Source organism: Dysidea avara, chromosome 11, assembly GCF_963678975.1.
Source record: "Dysidea avara chromosome 11, odDysAvar1.4, whole genome shotgun sequence".
NCBI lineage: Eukaryota > Metazoa > Porifera > Demospongiae > Dictyoceratida > Dysideidae > Dysidea > Dysidea avara.
In genome coordinates, this window is record NC_089282.1 from 23,404,800 (window position 1) to 23,425,406 (window position 20,607).

At 37.4% G+C, this 20,607-nt stretch overlaps 1 protein-coding gene across 2 annotated transcripts; it reads left to right on the forward strand.

The window, feature by feature from the left end:
- Positions 1-6,630: 6,630 nt before the first annotated feature.
- LOC136238512 (uncharacterized) lies at positions 6,631-11,774 on the forward strand. 2 transcript variants are annotated; one of them, XM_066029047.1, is made up of 6 exons: positions 6,631-7,243; positions 7,300-7,665; positions 9,094-9,438; positions 9,490-9,612; positions 9,665-9,801; positions 11,348-11,774. In XM_066029047.1, the coding sequence occupies exons 1-3, from the start codon at positions 6,916-6,918 to the stop codon at positions 9,252-9,254; spliced, it is 855 nt and encodes a 284-aa protein (XP_065885119.1). In that variant the 5' UTR covers positions 6,631-6,915; the 3' UTR covers positions 9,255-9,438; positions 9,490-9,612; positions 9,665-9,801; positions 11,348-11,774. The 2 variants fall into 2 exon arrangements, with proteins under 2 accessions (XP_065885119.1, XP_065885118.1); XM_066029046.1 differs by having other exon boundaries at positions 9,665-9,760.
- Positions 11,775-20,607: the final 8,833 nt, after the last annotated feature.

Here is a 20,607-nt window from a genome sequence, read left to right on the forward strand (position 1 = left end):
GTATTAGTTTTTATTGCACCTACAAGTGTAGTTATTCTGTCCTCTGCACACTAAGAAGTGAAAGATGGGGCTGAAAGTCATACAGGTCTCTAGTTTGTCAGATGTAGTGCATAACTGATGATGGTAATAAATGTGTACTAACTAAACAGTGGAGAGGCAATCATCCTAGCTAACATCTATTAGCTAAAACAGTAATTGTCATATGTGATTGTTCAATTACAGTGTTATGATAACAAGGCCACTTCAACTAAATCTTTTGTTTCTCGGGCCCAACCGACCCTATATTTTTCAGCATAAAATAATTATGTTAATCACGTGATCACCTTGCAAAGAGTAATAACGCCACGAAGGAGTTGCAAATTTATCTTTAAGCTCTCAAAAAGTAAATAACACTAAATATCTCAACATAGCTGCCTACTCACAAGTAATACCATAGATACTATAGCCTTACTATGGTAATACAGCAACCGTAATGTAGCTTAGCCACCGTTTGACTCATTCTTCAGCTGGCAAAATAGCCTATTTTTATTTTTATTTTACCGACCTACCGACCTTTATTTGGCTGAATTTCGCCCGAGAAACATAAGATTTAGTTGAAGTGGCCTAAGTGTGATTTATCAGAATAAGGGTGCATGCACACACTATACACATGTGTGACCTGATCTTGGAAAACCTACCTTTTTGGTACATTGGTAAATTTTCTGTTTTATAGCTTAAATGAAGTACTGGGTGCTCATCTATCTTGTGTTAAAATTTCAGCTTAATATCTTTAAGCATTCCTGAGGTATTGCCAATTTTCTGTCCTGTACATTACAAACTAACTTTTACAAGTGCAAGAAAAAATTAGGAATTTTTCATAGGAGTAGCAGGGGGGGGCTTTGGGGGCTGAAGCCCCCCCTTCATATTTAGGCTTTACGTGATCAATATACTGAGTATTATAATGAAATTTTGTCTTAGCATAATTATATGATCACTAATAATACAAATACTCATAAAACCACCTTATAAACGTCTTTCCAAGGTATTATCAGTGGATTTATGCAACAAGGACCCAGATCAGCATTGGAGGTTTACAAGATCGAGATACTCTAATAGAGCAGTCAGCTAACTACTCTAATAGAACATTCACTGGAAACATGTAGTTGGTTCTGTTATGGAATTTTTCCAAATCTGCCTGCACCTATACATGCAATGAAGTGAATTGGTCTGTTTAAAGGGCTTCATTCATCTACTTGTGTAGTTAATATCTGGCACTATGGGTGCAGCCCAGTCTGAGTGACTAACTGGAGAGATAATCCCAGCAGCTTCTAGGGATTCCAGATCAACTTCAACTTTGCCTTTTAAAGCAAAAGGAATGCTTCTAGCTTTGAAAAACTTGGGTGGGACACTTTGGTCAACTTGTAATTTGACTTTCACATCTGTTAGCATACCAAACCCATCCTTAAATAGTAAGGCATGTTTGTCTAACACTTTATCTAATTTGCTTGGTGCCATTGGTGTGAATGTCTAATTGGTTAATATTAAGCTTACTTAGCCAGTCTCTACCTAACAAGTTTGGTCCCTTCCCTTCCTCAACATGAACAGTCAGGTGTATGCATTTCTCACCATACTTCACTTCTACAGTGGTGCTCCCCAACATCTTCACGGCTTTACCAGTGTGGGTTCTCAAATTTACTACAGATTGCTCAAGGGCAGCCTACCCATTCTGTGCAATGAGATCATAGGAAGCCTTATTGATTAAAGTCAGTGATGCTCCAGTATCTAGTTCCATTTTTCTAACAGGAACATTGTTTAGCTCAAGCTGTATCAGTATATTTCACTTTGTAGAGTGAACAATCCATATGAAGAGTCCTCTGTGTCTGGGAGGTCTGGGATTTCCTCCAAGTAGTGGTGAGTTTTCTTGCCACTGTGGTGAAACTTTCCTTCTGGTTCGGACTTGCACACCTTTGCAATGTGTCCAGTCTTGTGGCATCGGTGGCATTCTGCAGTCCAGAAATTGCACTGGGAAACTAAGTGTGCATCTCCACAGTGGTAGCAAGTTTTCGTCTGGGGCCCATCAGGTAGCTTGGCCCGTGGTGAGTTAGTTGTCTTTCCTGATCTTTGCTTAAAATTGACACCCTTCGTGTAATTTACAATTGGCTCCATTTGCTGAGTGGTGGTGGTACTGTTGTCTTTGCTGCCTTTGGCTGCAGCTTCCTAAGTTACTGCTAGTTCATGGGCCTTCTTGTACGTGAGATCCTTTTCAGCCAGGAGTTGGCGTTGAATCCCTTCGTGATTTACGCCACAAACCAAGCGATGTCGTAGCATAGTAGATAAGGAATCTCTAAAGTCGCAGTGCTCAGCTAACACGTGTGATGCAGCTACATACACAGCGATGGTCTCTCCCTTCGCCTGGACACAATTGTAGAACTTGAACCTTTGCACTATAGGTGACGGTTTCGGGTTGAAGTGAACTGTTAGGATAGCAATTAAGTCTTTATACTTGATTCCCTTCCTTGCTTCAGTGTCTACCAAACTTCGAATAGTTCCATAGACTGTATAGGTCCACTGTTAGACATCAATATTGCGACCTTCTTGGTGTCATCCTCAATGCTGTTTGCCACAAGATAATAGTTGAGACACTCAACATAGGCGCTCCACTCTTCTTTCTCTGGGTTGAAAGGTGAAACAGTCCATGAGTAGCCATTCTTCCAGTTTATCTCATCGCCAATATGTCGTGTATCACTATCTGATAAGCTAATAGCTATCGCTTGCACGCGAACAACCACAGTTAATATAGTTAATAACTCAATAGATATCAGGAATAACATAGACAACTACAACTAACTGAATACAAGGTCAAACACAATATATATAGATACAGGTACCATTAATAATGTCATAAAACATTATACACGGTTATAGCTATATTAGTCAGTCTATCACAGGGCTAATCTTGCATGATGAAGAATTTGTATTTTCAAGGATGAAACTTTTATGGAAAGCTGTATAAATAAGCAATCACAAAATCCTCAAAAATTACAATTCTTGAAATATAAACATGTATGTAGTTTTTATATAGTTACTTGCCAGTGATTAAGGTAGGATATCCCTACCCTCTGAACTTTCTGCAAATGATTTATATTATATTGCCTTGTATAGTAGTACCTTGAGGGCATGCAGTATTTACCCATACCCCATGCTGGATCTGCCACTGTAGGCCTAGAGCAGTTAAAATATTCACAGTTTGCACCTTGAGTCTAAGTTTGGAAAGCAAGCATTTTGATTTAGGAATTCAAAGTAATAGCAATTTTCCACATACTCATTGCCTCAAATAGTGGCCGGTCTCTAATAGTGGCCTGGGTAAAATGTTGCCTACATGTTTATTTTACTGAAGTAGCTTTTCACCCAGGCCACTGGATCTGGGTTAAAGTTGCTCGAAACAAATAAACGCCCAGGCCACTATTCGAGACAATACGGTAACTTTAGCTAGTTATATCTACTAATTTTAGTGATAGATCCAGATGGATATTGGTCAAAACACCACCCTTAAATGTTAGCTTGGTATATTGTAGTCTAGATATGAGCTTAGTAGGTACATTATATGCAATTTAAAAAGAGGCAAATATCTCTTGATTATTGACAAGAGTTTGGTGCGAAGCCGAGGACGAGTAAGACATTCTACGACTGCTATTTTTATTTATTTGTAATAGCTGTGATATAACTGGCTTGTATCCAGGTAACAGACTGTGGGCACTTTGATGTATATGGCTTCATATTCAGCTTGCATAAAACACGTTATGCTGACACTGCATTTTGATTGCCAACATTGCTTTTTAGCACCTTACTGGACAATATAATACTGTGACATTTAGTAATACAGTGATATTTTAATATTAGCTATTAAACCCTGCAGCAACATGACATCTCACTCCATTGATAAAACAATTGGCACATTCTATTAGAGAATCAAGTAATTGTACAGAGCAAATATAACTTTACTTTTGCCTTATAATATTACATAGATAGTTGCTCAGAGCAATGAATTTACTATGATTAGGCAGCTTCTGTCCAACACACTCATCGCTTTCTGAGAATGTAAAATTTGGAAATTTGTGGCAAAATTCCATACTGGTTTTTCTAATTTCAGAAATGCACATTGTACTGGAGTAGATATGCTAACTGTTTGTGCTGTAATCTGTTCTAGGAGTACAAGGAAAATTAGTTCGATTAGGGGAATTCTGAAACCCAGCTGCTGTGGCTTCTTAAACTCATGCCTAGACTGCATTTAGGATTTGGGATATTTACTACATCCAGTAGTTTTTTTGATATAATGTTTTGACTCTGTATTTGCAACTATAGACTTTAGGTAACATTCTCTCTCACAGAAAAAATTTTGGAAATTTAAGTTCAATTTTGGGATCTTAGAAAAAAAGTAGAAAAACAAGGGAGGTTGCCTATACACCAGCAGATATTCTAGTGAACATTTAATCCCTAATTTAGTCATGGGTATAGACTGAAGTTGGGATTAAATGTTCACCAGTATATCTGCAGGTGTATAAGCAGCCACCCTTGTTTCCCTACTATTTTCTATGATACCTCTGGTATACTTGAACAATCTTGACTTCTCAGCAGCAAGAGCTTCATTGCTTCATGAATTTCATTCACCTACATAATTATGCATCTATATTTCTTAGGACCAGAAACACAATTGACATGGCCTTATAATCTAAAATGCAATCTCAGAGCTCTCAGACTGGTGGCATGCCCCAAGAACCCATACTACATTGACTTTGTGCTGTAACACTTCCATATTCAAAAACTTCACCTTTTATCCACCACTGCAATATCTAAAGCGATTTCTACAGTTTGTGTGTTAATCTTACAGTCAGGTGCTGCTGGATAGATTAGTGCTATAGTTGGATAATTGTTAACTATTATTTCAAAGGAATTATATCAAACAGCCTAGTATTTGTGTTATGTACATAATTGATACACACAAACTTAGAATCTGTCAGAATAATTTTTATATAGGAAGACAAAAAGCAAGGAGTAAAACGCTGGCATGATTGGACAAAGCTTAAGCACAATGCACTTTTATTTGAGAAATTTAAAAGCAAATATAGTATAATCACACCAAATTACCACAGGGTTTGAGCCAAGACATGTGTAATTTTGCATGTGTCTCCTGAGTGTAGCATTTTCCAAAAAATGTCGTAAATAAATCTACTCAAATAGTATTAAAAATATTATTGTTAATTTAAAAATGAAGTGGGGATCTAAAGTAGTGAAACAAGAGATGAATGATGGTATCACAGCATAGCTTGATGGGAAAGTCCCTACTTTGGCATTGAGCAAAATTATAGCTAATGTGCCAAAGTAGGGACTTTCCCATCGAGCTATGCTGTAATACCATTGACATTCGTTGCTTGTTTCACTACTTTTTATTGCATAGATCCCTACTTAATTCATTTTAAAATTAATATACTAGTTTGTTTAGTTTATTTGTTGTAGCACAGCTAGCTAGTTACAGCTTATTAAAGTACATACTGTGCCAAACTTGGAAGCACATAGGCCTGTAGTAGCGTACATAGCTTACTTTTGATCGTAGTAGTGCCAAACTTTGAGGCACATAGGCTTGTAGTAGCGTGCATAGCTTACTTTTGATCGTAGTAGCAGTGGTGCTCAGATCTATGACCTGTCTCAGTACGATAGTCTGCGTTCTATTCACCCCGGCCAGAAGTTGTTCGAACGAACAGGCCCTTTCAGTTGTCTGGAGCTTAGTCTCAACTAAAAGGATGAAGTAATACAATTTCCACTCAAATACTATCCAATCACATGAATCTCTGACTCGCTGATCTCACCATCCGGCACTGAGTGGCTGAGTCAGTGTGTACAGAGGATCAAGCCATAGAGTATCAGTCCATCTCAAATCTCTTCGTCGATTGCAGTCCAGGCATTGGCAAAAGTCGAAGTGACAACTCAGCGGCCTTAATGTTTCACATGGAACACTTGAAATTATAAGCACCTCACTCTTTCAGCAGGATAAGTGCTTTCTGAAATAATTTTGTAGTGTCTACAGAAAAGTGTTGATACGGAAAAGTAATGCCTTGGTATGGTTTCGTTGCTTGAAGAAGAAGACAACCAACCTGATTGAAGATAAAAAGACAAGGCGCACAGGGCGTACACTCATCGGAACCCCAAAAGGCACATCCCACCAGTGAGTTTGTTGTTGTGGCGTAAAATGGTGACCATGTGCTGCTTCGTTTGGGCTCTAGGCTTGCGACTGTGGTCAGGCAGTGAGACTAAAATTGACGTTTTTAGCAATTTTTAAAAATTTTATATTCGGTCACCTGTAAGTGTTTTGTTGTATTTAATGCTGTTTTATGTATTATATGGACTAGTACTATTTTGTAAAGGTGATTTTCACCATGTAAAATGTCTGTAGGATGATTTTTAAAGGCGGAATTTTGGGCGGCACGCAAAATATTCACCATGATCCCTACTTAAACGGTATGACCGTACCGTTTGATAAAGCAGTCAGTAATTAATATAGTTTATAGAGCGCAGTCACCATAAACACGTAATGAACACATATTTACATCCTTCTAGCAAGTAGTGAGCTTATAGGTGGAAAATTAAAGAAATTGCTGGATAGTAAAATAGGAAGAAATATAAGCAAAACAGACTGATCCCGTGCATTTTGCTTCTTGATACTTTTGTAAACTGATATTCACATGTTGTATATATACACTACAACAATCTACTGTTCTTGAAGTCATAGTAATGCCAGCTAATACATGTGAATGAGATGAACCATATGAAGTTTAAGTGACTTTAAAAACTATAGTCTTCATGTCAAAGTTTCGCGTGGCTGGTGATTAACTAGTTAAAAATAAGTCACAAAACAGACCAATACATGGTTTATTACTTTGTATGAGTTATCTTATTTTAGGATCTCCACCTCATGTTGGCAAATACAACTTCAATCCTTACATTTTAAAATACAAAGGAAGCAAATTAATATTAGTCACTGAAATATTCAGTGATCTGCCATTGTCCAGTGATGACATAAAGTGGGTAGGATTTCACCGACCTTTACCCTCAACTGCTGTGGTGGATAACTACACTACTGATGGAGTACTATACAGTAGACTATCACTATATGAGTTGTCATTTGAAGATGACACTGACAACTATACCAACATTGTTAGTAATCAGTGTGGAACCTCCTCTGTATCTGTGTACATTGATGTGAGGAAAGGTAGGGGATTTGAATTATTTTAAAGTTGTTGAGGTATTGTTGTGTTTATCCTCCAGCTCCCATTGTGTGTAACAACTCAGGCAGTGTGGCTGTACCACAAAAGAATATTATGACAGTTAAAGGAGAGACCATTAAGTTTCACTGTCTGTTCAAAGGGAAATTGAAAATTTTATGGCCTTCCATGTCAATTTACTGGATGATCGGATCACATGGTCAACACACAGAGCCCACATACATCATGGACAATTCTACTGACCCATATTGTATTGCTGTTTATCAAACTTGTTTAAGTAAAGATGGATCTTGTTGTAACTTCACTAACCAACTTAACATATTGAAAGTTCCATTAGAACTAAATGGTGTTGATCTAACTTGTGGAGTAGTACTTGATGAGGTACTATCTTCTCATGCTACTAAGCTATGTAAGTATACTTCACAATTTTCGTTACATTTTATGCTAATATGCTGGATGTTTTAAAAGGGGTTTACATTAACTTTTATAACATTATAAGTAGTCTTAAATCTAGTAGAGTAGTTAAGTATGTTTACCTGACTGCTTTATTAGAGTATATTTACATACTCTCAGAATAATACTACCTAGTAATTCAAGTACTTATCACATGTAAGACCCGTCACTTGATGGAGAGAGAGTTTTTGGTATGTGACTGGATTTGCAGTTTCAGCTAACTATCTGCTTGGCATTTATGTATTCAAAATTATTTCCAGACTTAATTCTATAGAACTAAACTTTCACCTTCAGAAATTGGATTATGAAAAAGTAAAATAAATAACCATGAAACAAATTGTACACTTAATGCTAACTGAAAGCAGAAAAGACTGTCAATAAAAGTAGCCACCAGATTTAATTTTAGAGCATCACCATTTTTTTTCTGGGGGAGCATGCCTAAGCTTTCCCTAGACCTCACACTTATGCATTCTGCATGCACATAGAGAGTGAGTCACATGAGATTTTTAATATCACATCAGATCCATAATCATAGTGTGTATTAACTGTTACCTCCACTCAAAATGTTTGGGCTCTGGCTCTATAGATTTGTTATCCAAGACGGTTTTCTGAAACCCCTGGAAGCACCCCTCCCCTTGATAATGTATGTTGTAGTACATATGACTATCTCAGCAAAAACCCATCTAGTTCGCACAAGCATGCGTTTTGAGAAAAACAAAATTAAAAAAAAAAATTGTGAAACTGCGAGTGTTAGCTACAAAGACAAATTTTAATCTAGCCATTACTAAGAGAAGGGAGACTCAAATCAATTAAACCTATACGCCATCTCATTCACCTACTCATGGGGAGTTTGAAAAGCTTAGTTTACTTTCTGTAGCTCCAACGGTTTGCATGTCACATGCATTTGTTTACAATGGAGTAGACATAAATTTGTTGCCGTTTCTTCAATAAAACCACCTTCATACGCCTATGCACAAGTAACTGCTGGGAAAAAAACTAAACTTTGGTCGATCTGTTAATCCATGGTGAACATTGTAAGCCAAATCCCAACTCTGTAGTCCAGTGTAGACTAATCCAAATGGAAGTTATGGGTGCAGATGTAAGTGCCTGTAGTTTATTTTTAGTAGAATCACTGTACGAATCGATTTCCTTGCTCTTCCTACTGTCTAGCGCTGTAATTGCAAAACAGTTCAGCATAATCGACTGAAACTTTAGTGAACCATTTCTTGGACAATGCAGACAATACTGAGAAAATGGGAAGTTGTGCAAACTAGATGGGTTTTCACTGAGATAGTCACATATACAATAATCATACACAACTATGTTACTAAATCATCTTGCAATCAACCAGTTTGTTATGGCAATTTTACAATTCTCTACACAGCTGTGTTTGTCCTACCAAAAGTCACTGATGGTCCTAACAAACACATCAAGACTAAACTCAATGACAGTATATCACTTCAGTGTCAGTTTAGAGCACCTATTGGGGTGACAATAGTGGTGTGGTTAAAGGATAATTTACCAGTGAAGAGCGCACAACACTAAAACATCATTACTACCACTAATCCTGGAGTAGATGACTTGATTGTGTCTAACCTAAACATCAATACTATCACTAGTGAAGATGAAGGCACTTATACTTGTTACTGCTACTACAACAGAACAATGGTCACTACCAGTAAAAGTGTTGTTTCTAATAAAGTATCTACAACACTACGTTTCAGAAAAGGTATGGACAACTATGTTACTTCATTCATTTGTGTGTACTTCACCACTTTAGCAAGTAGCAACTCAGAAAATACATGGATTATACCTGCTGCTTCAGTGTCTGCTGTAATTGGTTTGGTAATAGTACTGGGACTAATTATACACTGCTGGCTTGCTGGAAGAAGAAGCAACAAAGGTTAGCTAATAATGTGGTGAAACATGTGGTAATCTTGAGGTGCTGCCTGCAGAGATCAATCACTCCTCTAAACACACTAGTTTAAATGATGTTACTGAACCATTAGTAGAGGACAATGAACAGCCAAACAGTTTGATATCAACCATGAGTATGTTGGCACATACAGATGCAACAATATAGCATTTGGTAGTGAGTGGTTGACATTATATTACACACACACTTGAAATACACAGTATCGCATATTAACATTAGGGGTGGGCGGTATCTCAGTTATATCATAAAACCGTGATATTTGATGAAATGATACCAGTATCGTAGAAACGACATTATCGTGATATCAAGATTACTGCAGTGCTCTCCAATAATATCCATTTTAGTAAACATAGTGGAACGTCACACCACTGCTGTTGTAGCTCCAGGAAAGGGAAGGATTCAGATCCAAAGAAGATCCAGATTGTAGGGAGGGGGGAGGAATCTAGAGAGGAAAGATTTTATAGTTCAAAATACTCTAATAGAGCAGTCAAGTACACTCTAATAGAGTATTCATGTGAATATGAAAGTAGCTACTAACAGATTTGTCATTGTGATAAGGGACTAGCTTTATTATTTGGATTTTTATTGAGGAAGGAATATTTCTACGTATTGTAACAATATATAAATTGTGATGTGGTGATGTAAAATTGAGTATGACCTTCTATTGCTATAGTTGACACTTTTTAATTCATGCTTGGGAATCTATAGAACTCCTGAATTTATGTCGTGCACTTGGGTATATAAGACACATCCTCACTATACTTAATTGTAAGGAATTTGAAGTCTATCTGATGTCTGCATCTCCATGCATAGTTCAATGAATGGTATATGCAATGTATTATGTTATTTTGTATGTCCATTCATGCTGCTGTATTATGTAGGCAGGTTTAGTTTGATAGTAGAGCACCTGTCAAAATATGAAAAAAATTATCGTGATAATTAGTAATATCGTGATATTTTTCTCAAGATGTATCTTGATAGTAAAATTTCAATATCGAGTTGACAGTTCTGGAAGACATATACATACCCACTTGTCATGATCTACATCATTTTCAATACTTGCATATGATTGTATGTCTTGCATTTACCTGTACGCATAACTACTATATATACATATTTCTTGTTATTACCATGTCTTTGCTTGTGTAACAATTATAATGCTTTCTACTGCCATTTTTACTGCTACCACTACACATAGTCTATATATACATAATGCTCACATGATAGCCTCATGTTTACTTAGCTAAATTCACCATCACTACAAATGTATCTAGTGGCTTACCAAACTTTTCTACCATAATGCTCAACATACGTACAATAAATAGCTACTATTTCCAAAATTATGCCACCAATGTTGGTCAAAAATATTAGTTAATCATATCAGATCAATTACACTGACATTTTGTTAAATCATCTGAATTTACTTTGATTTTGTTTTGTATCTGTGTGTTATACTCCTTGATGGAGTCCTACACAGTAATAAATAAATAAATAAATTTCAACTTAAAAATAGTCCTCCATTCCTTCTATTAGAGTGCATCATTTCATAACTGCAAATATTTTGACTGCTCTTAAACTACCTTGATCTTTTTAAATGTAAATAGTGATTTTCTTACTGTTAAAACTTTATAATTGCTTTGTAATCAGAAAATATTCCCAAATTATTATTCCCAAAATTATTATAGCCACTGCATCCCTATAGATTATGGAACATTTCATGAGTATGACAACAAACCGCCACTATCAGATGAGGCCACTAAAGACCATCCAGCATCTCCTGGTAGACCCATCAACAACAACTTCACAAGACAAGCTATCATGGACACTGATGACTCTTAATACAATAGCCAACAAGCTACCATGTATACATGTAGATGTAGCAGTTTATGAAATTTGTAGCATATACAGTACTGCTCAAATGCAACGCCGCCTTGTGAGTGTGAGCGACTAAAAAAAACTTCCTAATTATAGGACGTGGTACCTGTTTTGCTTTTAAGCATGAGAAACAACATTGCATTTGAGCAGTACCAATTCTTCAATGCAAATTATGGCTGTGTTATGTTATCAGCTTGTTAGAATGCTTATAACAGTCACATCAAATCCTATCTATTTGCTTATTTGCTTGTAGTTATGGTCACATCAGTAATAATTACATCTAGTAATTACATAAAACAAATTTATATTATGCGTATAATTGAAAATCAAAAGTAGTGTTGAACACCAGTTTTTTTGCTGCTATAAATTATGTTAGTGTTGTAATTGTTAAAAAATAGCCAAAGCAATGGCTACTGGAAATGATAATGCATCACATCATCTCTGATGGTGACCCATCATTCACCATCTTTGCTAGAGAGGTCAGTACATGCTATGAAGTGAATCAAAATCCCAATTTGGAACCTTGTACCTCTCCCCTGCTTTCAGTACAACTTTGAACAAAAGCAAGAGAAGCTAAAAGTTTGGAGTGATACCTTGAAAGGTAGTCCAAATTTTATAAATCTGCCTTGGCAACAAATTCCATTGAAGCAGCACACTTTTGATTCAGAAACCATCACCATGAATGTGCCGGCAGTAGTTACAAAAGGTTTAATCAAGCTATCACATACTGAAAAAATACCTCATGGGCAAGGAATAGAGCCAATTCTTTTATCCATATACACACTGTTGTTGCACAAATGCAGAAACTCTCCAAGGTTGTGGTTAATCTATATCATGTGATATGTACCTATATACTATATCATGTAATAGGTATATGATATGTGCCTACACAGCACATTGCAATTCTTTATATAAATACTCTACTTGTAATGCTTTTTCTTGGAAGTTCTGACAATAACTTGATTATGAAAGTAATTGTCACACTGAATGCATACTGAGGAAGCAAGGGAAATTTTCTGGGGAAACCTGAAATTCCAAGAATAAGATGTAACCATAGCGTAAGGCTTTCTTGGAACATGTTATGCAATGCAATGCAGTCCACTACTTGCAAGCTGCAATTCAGCAAATGATACTTAATGTTGATGAATAATTTTGTATACTTCAATTAATCACATACAGTTGTTGGATATGAGCTCAATTAAGCATTTTACACTACCTCAAAATTACTGGTAAAGCTACACAACCAAGTATCGCAACTTTTTACAAAGACATAAACTAAGCTAGACCTTTGACAATGCTATATGCATGATATTTATTAACCTTCAACAGGTACATACTGAGTAATTCTTGTTAGTGAGCAAAGTGAAAATGTATATAAAGACCTTATGTAATTATGTAGAGTAAACAAATTCTATATATATAGTCAATATACTTTCAACTTCAAAGTAATATTTGATAATGGAGATACCTAAGTAGTTTGACCATATTAATCACCCAAACACATATTAGACAATTTTGAAGGAAAGATGGTCAAAAGCCATTGACCTAGCTATAGTAATGGATTGCTAAGACTACTTATAATACCATTATTAGGTTTAATTCACTATAAAACTAGAGTGTAGCGCTTGTATAATCTAACAAAGTGCTTGCTAATATTAAAGATGTGACCAATCAGAAACACCCTATCATGATGATCTGCTGATATTGATTGGTTGAGCATGTTGAGTGCAAACAAGCCCAAACATGCTCTTACAGCACATGAAGTGTCTCACATTAGTTCCTACATCTGTTCAAAATTAAATGTTTTTACTGTAACCGACTGAATTAATTTGTAAATAATTGGCCAATGCTTTACATTTACCAACTAGCTATGTAGAAGTTTCTTGGTCCCAAGGTGGACTGTTTGTGTGCCACAATATAGCGCATGCATCATGGACTAGACTCACATTCTTTTTAATGGAACTACAGGTTGTATGTTAATGCCTTCATCATCAACCAAGGTTATGATTAATGCATTTGCCATAATGTGATAATACATTGTTTTCAAAATACTGTGATTTTTCTTAGAAATCTGGTAATCACTTGATGATGAAAATAAATAAATATCCCCACACAGAATGTGGGAGGCAAGGGAAAGTATGTAGAAATTTCCAAGAATAACCACACTGTGGTAGGTGTAACCATGATGCAATACAATGTTGATTTTTCTTGGAGCAGTTAAGCATTGTTATGAGAGCTTACAATTAAGTGAACCATGTGTTGCAATAGAATAAATTTGTGCATTGTTTCATTGTGCATTATAGCTATTGCCTCATTATTTATTTGTGAACTCAGTTAAAAGATAAAATCACCACCTTCATTTACAATCCATAGAAGCAAAAAGTGCCTTTTAGGGACATACCAAAAGGCAGTTGTAAGACTGAAGTGATGTCTAACAGTGCCCATATCCCTAGCTGTTATTGAGTACAGTTGTCTGAAGGCATCAGACAGACAGACAAACACAAGCATCAGGCAGGCAGGCAGGCAGGCAATTAAAAATTCTTTATAGCAAACTAATTGAAAGCATATTGAGTTACATGCACTGAAGATACTCCTGGGCTTCATTTTATCTAATACGTAATTACTGCTAAGGTACCATGAATGCATTTTGAGGCTGGTTTCTGGTCAATGTGTTTTTGTTTGAAACTGAAAACTTCATGATCCTTACTAACTAATCCAAAACAACCAAGCTGTAAAAAAAGTGTGCGGCCCTCAAAAAGGCTATGGTGAAAAAAGATGTGAAACCCAAAGTGGCGGCCAAGAAATGGCTGTGATGGTAGGTTAATGGTAAAAATTTTAATAACGACAATTCAGGTGAATTTTTGTGCCAAGACCAAGCGGCACCAAATTCATCTGAATTGTAGTTATTAAAATTTTTACCATTAACCTACCATCACAGTCATTTCTTGGCCGCCACCTTGGATTTCAAATCTTTTTTCACGATAGCCTTTTTGAGGGCCGCACACTTTTTTTTTTACAGTTTGGCTGTTTTGGATTAGATTATATACTGCAGCTGGAAATGATTTTTTTGAGTATCAAAACACACGGCAGTGTGTCATGCGGCCCAAGAAGCCGGGATGCCACCCGTGAGTATAAAACAGGAAGAAAGAAAAAGCACTTTTCACACCTATGTAGCTCTGTGATCCCTTATCCGATTGGAACCAAATTTGCTAGAGAGGTGCCGGCCAGCAAGGGGAGTCTACACACCAAATATGAAGAAAATCGCTCCAGCCATTTCCGAGATACGAGGTGACTTCTTCAGAGTGATAGAAGGTGACTTCTTCTATCACTCTGTAGAGAGTTCAGCTAGAAGAAGTCACCTTGTAGAGAGTTCAGCTACAAATAAATCACCCTGTAGAGAATTCAGCTACAAACAAATCACCTTGTAGAAAGATCAGCTAGAAGAAGTTACCTTGTAGAGAGTTCAGCTACAAAGAAACCACCATGCAGAGAGTTCAGCTGCAAACAAATCAACTGTAGAGAGTTCAGCTAGAAACAAGTCACCTTGTAAAGAGATCAGCTAAAAACAAGTCACCCTGTATAGAGTTCAGCTAGAAGAAGTCACATTGTAGAGAGTTCAGCTACAATGAAACTCCCATGTAGAGAGTTCAGCTGCAAACAAATCACCCTGAGAGAACTCAGCTACTAACAAATATGCCCTGTAAAAAGATCAGCTAGAAGAAGTTACCTTGTAGAGAGCTCAGCTACAACGAAACCACCATGTAGAGAGTTCAGCTACAAACAAATCACCTGTAGAGAGTTCAGCTAGAAACAAGTCACCCTGTAGAGAGATCAGCTAGAAACAAGTCACCTTGTAGAAGTTCAGCTAGAAGTCACATTGTAGAGAGTTCAACTACAAAGAAACTACCATGTAGAGAGTTCAGCTGCAAACAAATCACCCTGTAGAAAGTTCAGCTATGAACAGATCACCCTGTAGAGAGATCAGCTAGAAACAAGTCACCCTGTAGAGAGTTCAGCTAGAAGAAATTACCTTGTAGAGAGTTCAGCTACAAAGAAACCACCATGTAGAGAGTTCAGCTGCAAACAAATCACCCAGTTGAAAGTTCAGCTATGAACAGATCACCCTGTTGAGAGTTCAGTTAGAAACAAGTCATCCTGTAGAGAGATCACCTAGAAGTATCACCTTGTAGAGAGTTCAGTTACAAACAAATCACCCTGTAGAGAGATCAGCTAAAAGAAGTCACCTTGTAGAGAGTTCAGCTATAAAGAAACCACCATGTAGAGAATTCAGCTGCAAACAAACACCCTGTAGAGAACTCAGCTACAAACAAATTGCCCTGTTGAAAGATCAGCTAGAAGAAGTTACCTTGTAGGGATTTCAGCTACAAACAAATCACCCTGTAGAGAGTTCAGCTACAAAGAAATCATCATGTAGAGAGTTCAGCTGCAAACAAATCATCCTGTAGAGAGTTCAGCTATGAAAAGATCATGCTGTAGAGAGTTCAGCTAGAAGAAGTCACCTTTTAGAGAGTTCAGCTACAAAGCAACCACCATGTAGAGAGTTCAGCTGCAAACACACCACCCTGTAGAGAATTCAGCTACAAACAAATTGCCCTGTAGAGAGACCAGCTAGAAACAAGTCACCCTGTAGACAGATCAGCTAGAAGAAGTTACCTTGTAGAGAGTTCAGCTGCAAACAAATCACCCTGTAGAGAATTCAACTACAAACAGATAACCCTGCAGAGAGTTCAGCTAGAGTCAAGTCACCCTGTAGAGAGAATCCTGTAAAGAGTTCATCTACGTACAAGCAGATCACCCTGTAGAGAGTTCAGCTACATTTCAAGTCACCCAGTTGAGAGGTCAGCTGCAAATTATCCTGTGGGGATTAATTGACATGTAATAAATATCTAATCCAAAATAGCCAAGCTGTAAAAAAAGTGTGAGCCCTCAGAAAGGCTATGGTGAAAAAAGATGTGAAATCCAAGGTGGCGGCCAAGAAATGGCTGTGATGGTAGGTTAGTGGTAAAAATTTTAATAATGACAATTCAGGTGAATTTTTGTGCCGCTTCACAAAAATTCACCTGAATTGTCGTTATTAAAAGTTTTACCACTAACCTACCATCACAGCCATTTCTTGGCCGCCACCTTGGATTTCACATCTTTTTTCACCATAGCCTTTCTGAGGGCCGCACACTTTTTTTACAGCTTGGCTGTTTTGGATTAGATTTCATTTCTTTTTGTATTTGTATACCCCAAAGCCGGCCTATGGCCAGCTTTGGGACTTTTTTAACCTATGTTTTTTTCTTTACTACAGGAAGAAGAAAAGATGAAGTAGATGTACTTTAAATATTTTATCAGTAAATGTACAAATTATATATACTGTATAATACATATGTGACCGGATTTGCGAAAAGGGGTCCAATTTGCCAACTTTGACAATTGATAACTTCAGATTGGAAAGAGCTATTGCCTTGATATTTGGGCAATGGTGAGCACCACTATAGCTGAATACATGGTGAAATGTTCAGGTTAATATGTTACTTGAACACTGAGTTATGGTCTCCAACATTTACGGAATTGGATGTGTGTGGAAGACCCCTTTTCGCAAATCCGGTCACATATATTGATTACAGAAATCTCCATGGTGGTTTCTTTGTAACTGAACACTCTACAAGGTGACTTCTTCTAATTGCTCTCTCTACAGGGTGAATTGTTTGTAGCTGAACGATCTACAAGGTAACTTCTTCTAGCTGATCTCTCTACAGGGTGATGTGTTTGTAGCTGAATTTTGTATAGGTGATTTGTTTGCAGCTGAGCTCTTTACAGAATGGTTTCTTTGTAGCTGAACTCTCTAAAAGGTAACTTCTTCTAACTTATCTTTCTACAGGGCAATTTGTTTCTGGCAGAATTTTCTACAGGGTGATTTCTTTGCAGCTGAACTCTCTACATGGTGGTTTCTTTGTAGCTGAACTCTCTACAAGGTAATTTCTTCTAGCTGATCTCTCTACAGGGAGATTTGTTTGTAGCTGAACTATCTACAAGGTAACTTCTTATAGCTGATCTCTACAGGGTGATTTGTTCATAGTTGAATTCTGTACAGGTGATTTGTTTGCAGCTGAGCTCTTTACAAAATGGTTTCTTTGTAGCTGAACTTTCTCCAAGGTAACTTCTTCTAACTGATCTTTCTACAGGGTGATTTGTTTGTAGCTGAACTATCTACAAGGTAATTTCTTCTAGCTGATCTCTCTACAGGGCGATTTGTTTGTAGCTGAATTCTGTACAAGTGATTTGTTTGCAGCTGAGCTCTTTACAGAATAGTTTCTTTGTAGCTGAACTCTCTACAGGGTGATTTGTTTGTAGCTGAAATCCCTACAAGGTAACTTCTTCTAGCTGATCTCTCTACAGGGTGATTTGTTTGTAGCTGAACTCTCTACAGGTGATTTGTTTGTAGCTGAACTCTACAAGGCGATACTTCTAGGTGATCTCTCTACAGGATTCCTTGTTTCTAACTGAACTCTCTACAGGGTGATCTGTTCATAGCTGAACTTTCTACTGGGTGATTTGTTTGCAGCTGAACTCTCTAAATGGTGGTTTCTTTGTAGCTGAACTCTCTACAATGTGACTTCTTCTAGCTGAACTCTCTACAAGGTGACTTGTTTCTAGCTGATCTCTCTACAGGGTGACTTGTTTCTAGCTGAACTCTCTACAGGTGATTTGTTTGTAGCTGAACTCTCTACATGGTGGTTTCGTTGTAGCTGAACTCTCTACAAGGTAACTTCTTCTAGCTGATCTTTTTCACTGCATATTTGTTTGTAGCTGAGTTCTCTACAGGGTGATTTGTTTGCAGCTGAACTCTCTACATGGGAGTTTCATTGTAGCTGAACTCTCTACAATGTGACTTCTTCTAGCTGAACTCTCTACAGGGTGACTTGTTTCTAGCTGAACTCTCTACAGGTGATTTGTTTGCAGCTGAACTCTCTACATGGTGGTTTCTTTGTAGCTGAACTCTCTACAAGGTAACTTCTTCTAGCCGATCTTTCTACAAGGTGATTGAGTTTTTTGCAGCTGAACTCTTTACATGGTGGTTGCTTTGTAGCTGAACTCTCTAAAAGGTGACTTCTTCTAGCTGAACTCTCTACAGGATGATTTGTTTGCAGCTGGATTCTCTACGTGGTAGTTTCTTTGTAGCTGAACTCTCTACAATGTGACTTCTTCTAGCTGAACTCTCTACAGGGTGACTTGTTTTTAGCTGATCTCTCTACAGGGTGACTTGTTTCTAGCTGAACTCTCTACAGGTGATTTGTTTGCAGCTGAACTCTCTACATGGTGGTTTCTTTGTAGCTGAACTCTCTACAAGGTAACTTCTTCTAGCTGATCTTTCTACAGGGTGATTTGTTTGTAGCTGAATTCTCTACAGGGTGATTTATTTGCAGCTTAACTCTCTACAAGGTGACTTCTTCTAGCTGAACTCTCTACAGAGTGATTGATTTTTTTTGCAGCTGAACTCTCTACATGGTGGTTTCTTTGTAACTTAACTCTCTACAGGGTGATTTGTTTGTAGCTGAACTCTCTACAGGGTGATCTGTTCATAGCTGAACTCCCTATAAGGTAACTTCTTCTAGCTAATCTTTCTACAGGGCGATTTGTTTGTAGCTGAGTTCTCTACAGGGTGATTTGTTTGCAGCTGAACTCTACATGGTAGCTTCTTTGTAGCTCTACAATGTTACTTCTTCTAGCTGAACTCTCTACAAGGTGACTTGTTTCTAGCTGATCTCCCTACAGGGTGACTTGTTTCTAGCTGAACTCTCTACAGGTGATTTGTTTGCAGCTGAACTCTCTACATGATTGTTTCTTTGTAGCTGAACTCTCTACAAGGTAATTTCTTCTAGCTGATCTCTCTACAGGCCGATTTGTTTGTAGCTAAACTCTCTACATGATGGTTTCTTTGTAGCTGAACTCTCTACAAGGTGATTTCTTCTATAGCTGATCTTTCTACAGGGTGATTTGTTTGTAGTTAAACTCTCTACACGATAGATTCTTTGTAGCTGAACTCTCTACAAGGTGATTTCTTCTATAGCTGATCTTTCTACAGGGTGATTTGTTTGTACCTGAACTATCTACATGATGGTTTCTTTGTAGCTGAACTCTCTACAAGGTAACTTGTTCTAGCTGATCTCTCTACAGGACAATTTGTTTGTACCTGAACTCTCACATGATTGTTTCTTTGAAGCTGAACTCTCTACGAGGTGATTTCTTCTAGCTGATCTTTCTACAGGGTGATTTGTTTGTAGCAGAACTCTCTACAAGGAAACTTCTTCTAGCTGATCTCTCTACAGGGAGATTTGTTTGTAGCTGAACTCTCTATACATGATTTGTTTGCGGCTGAATTCTCTACATGATGGTTTCTTTGTAGCTGAACTCTCTACAAGGTAACTTCTTCTAGCTGATCTCTTTACAGAGTGAATTGTTTGTAGCAGAACGATCTACAAGGTAACTTCTTCTTACTTATCTCTCTACAGGGTGATTTGTTTGTAGCTGAACTTTTTACAAGGAAACCTCTTTTAACTGAGCTCCGTACAGGGTGAATTGTTTGTAGCTGAACTATCTACAAGGTAACTTCTTCTAGCTGATCTCTCTACAGGATGATTTGTTTGTAGCTGAACTATCTACAAGGTAACTTCTTCTAGCTGATCTCTCTACAGGGTGATTTGTTTGTAGCTGAATTCTGTATAGGTGATTTGTTTGCAGCTGAGCTCTTTACAGAATGGTTTCTTTGTAGCTGAACTCTCTACAAGGTAACTTCTTCTAGCTGATGTATCTACAGGGTCACTAGTTTGTAGCTGAATTCTCTACATGGTGGTTTCTTTGTAACTGAAGTATCTACAAGGTGACATCTTCTAGCTGATCTTTCAACAGGGTGATTTGTTTGTATCTGAACTCTCTACAAGAAATCTTCTTCTAACTGATGTTTTAACAGGGTGAATTGTTTGTAGCTGAACTCTCTACAGGGTGATTTGTTTGTAGCTGATCTCTATACAGGTTACTTATTTCTAACTGATCTCTTGAATTCTGTTCAGGGTGACTGCT

Bases quoted from the DNA above. Each gene is read 5' to 3' on its own strand.
- LOC136238512 (XM_066029047.1), top strand. From the start codon at position 6,916: ATGAGTTATCTTATTTTAGGATCTCCACCTCATGTTGGCAAATACAAC. The intron at 7,244-7,299 runs GTAGGGGATTTG...TTTATCCTCCAG, and splicing joins GTACATTGATGTGAGGAAAG to CTCCCATTGTGTGTAACAAC. The intron at 7,666-9,093 runs GTAAGTATACTT...TTCTCTACACAG, and splicing joins TTCTCATGCTACTAAGCTAT to CTGTGTTTGTCCTACCAAAA.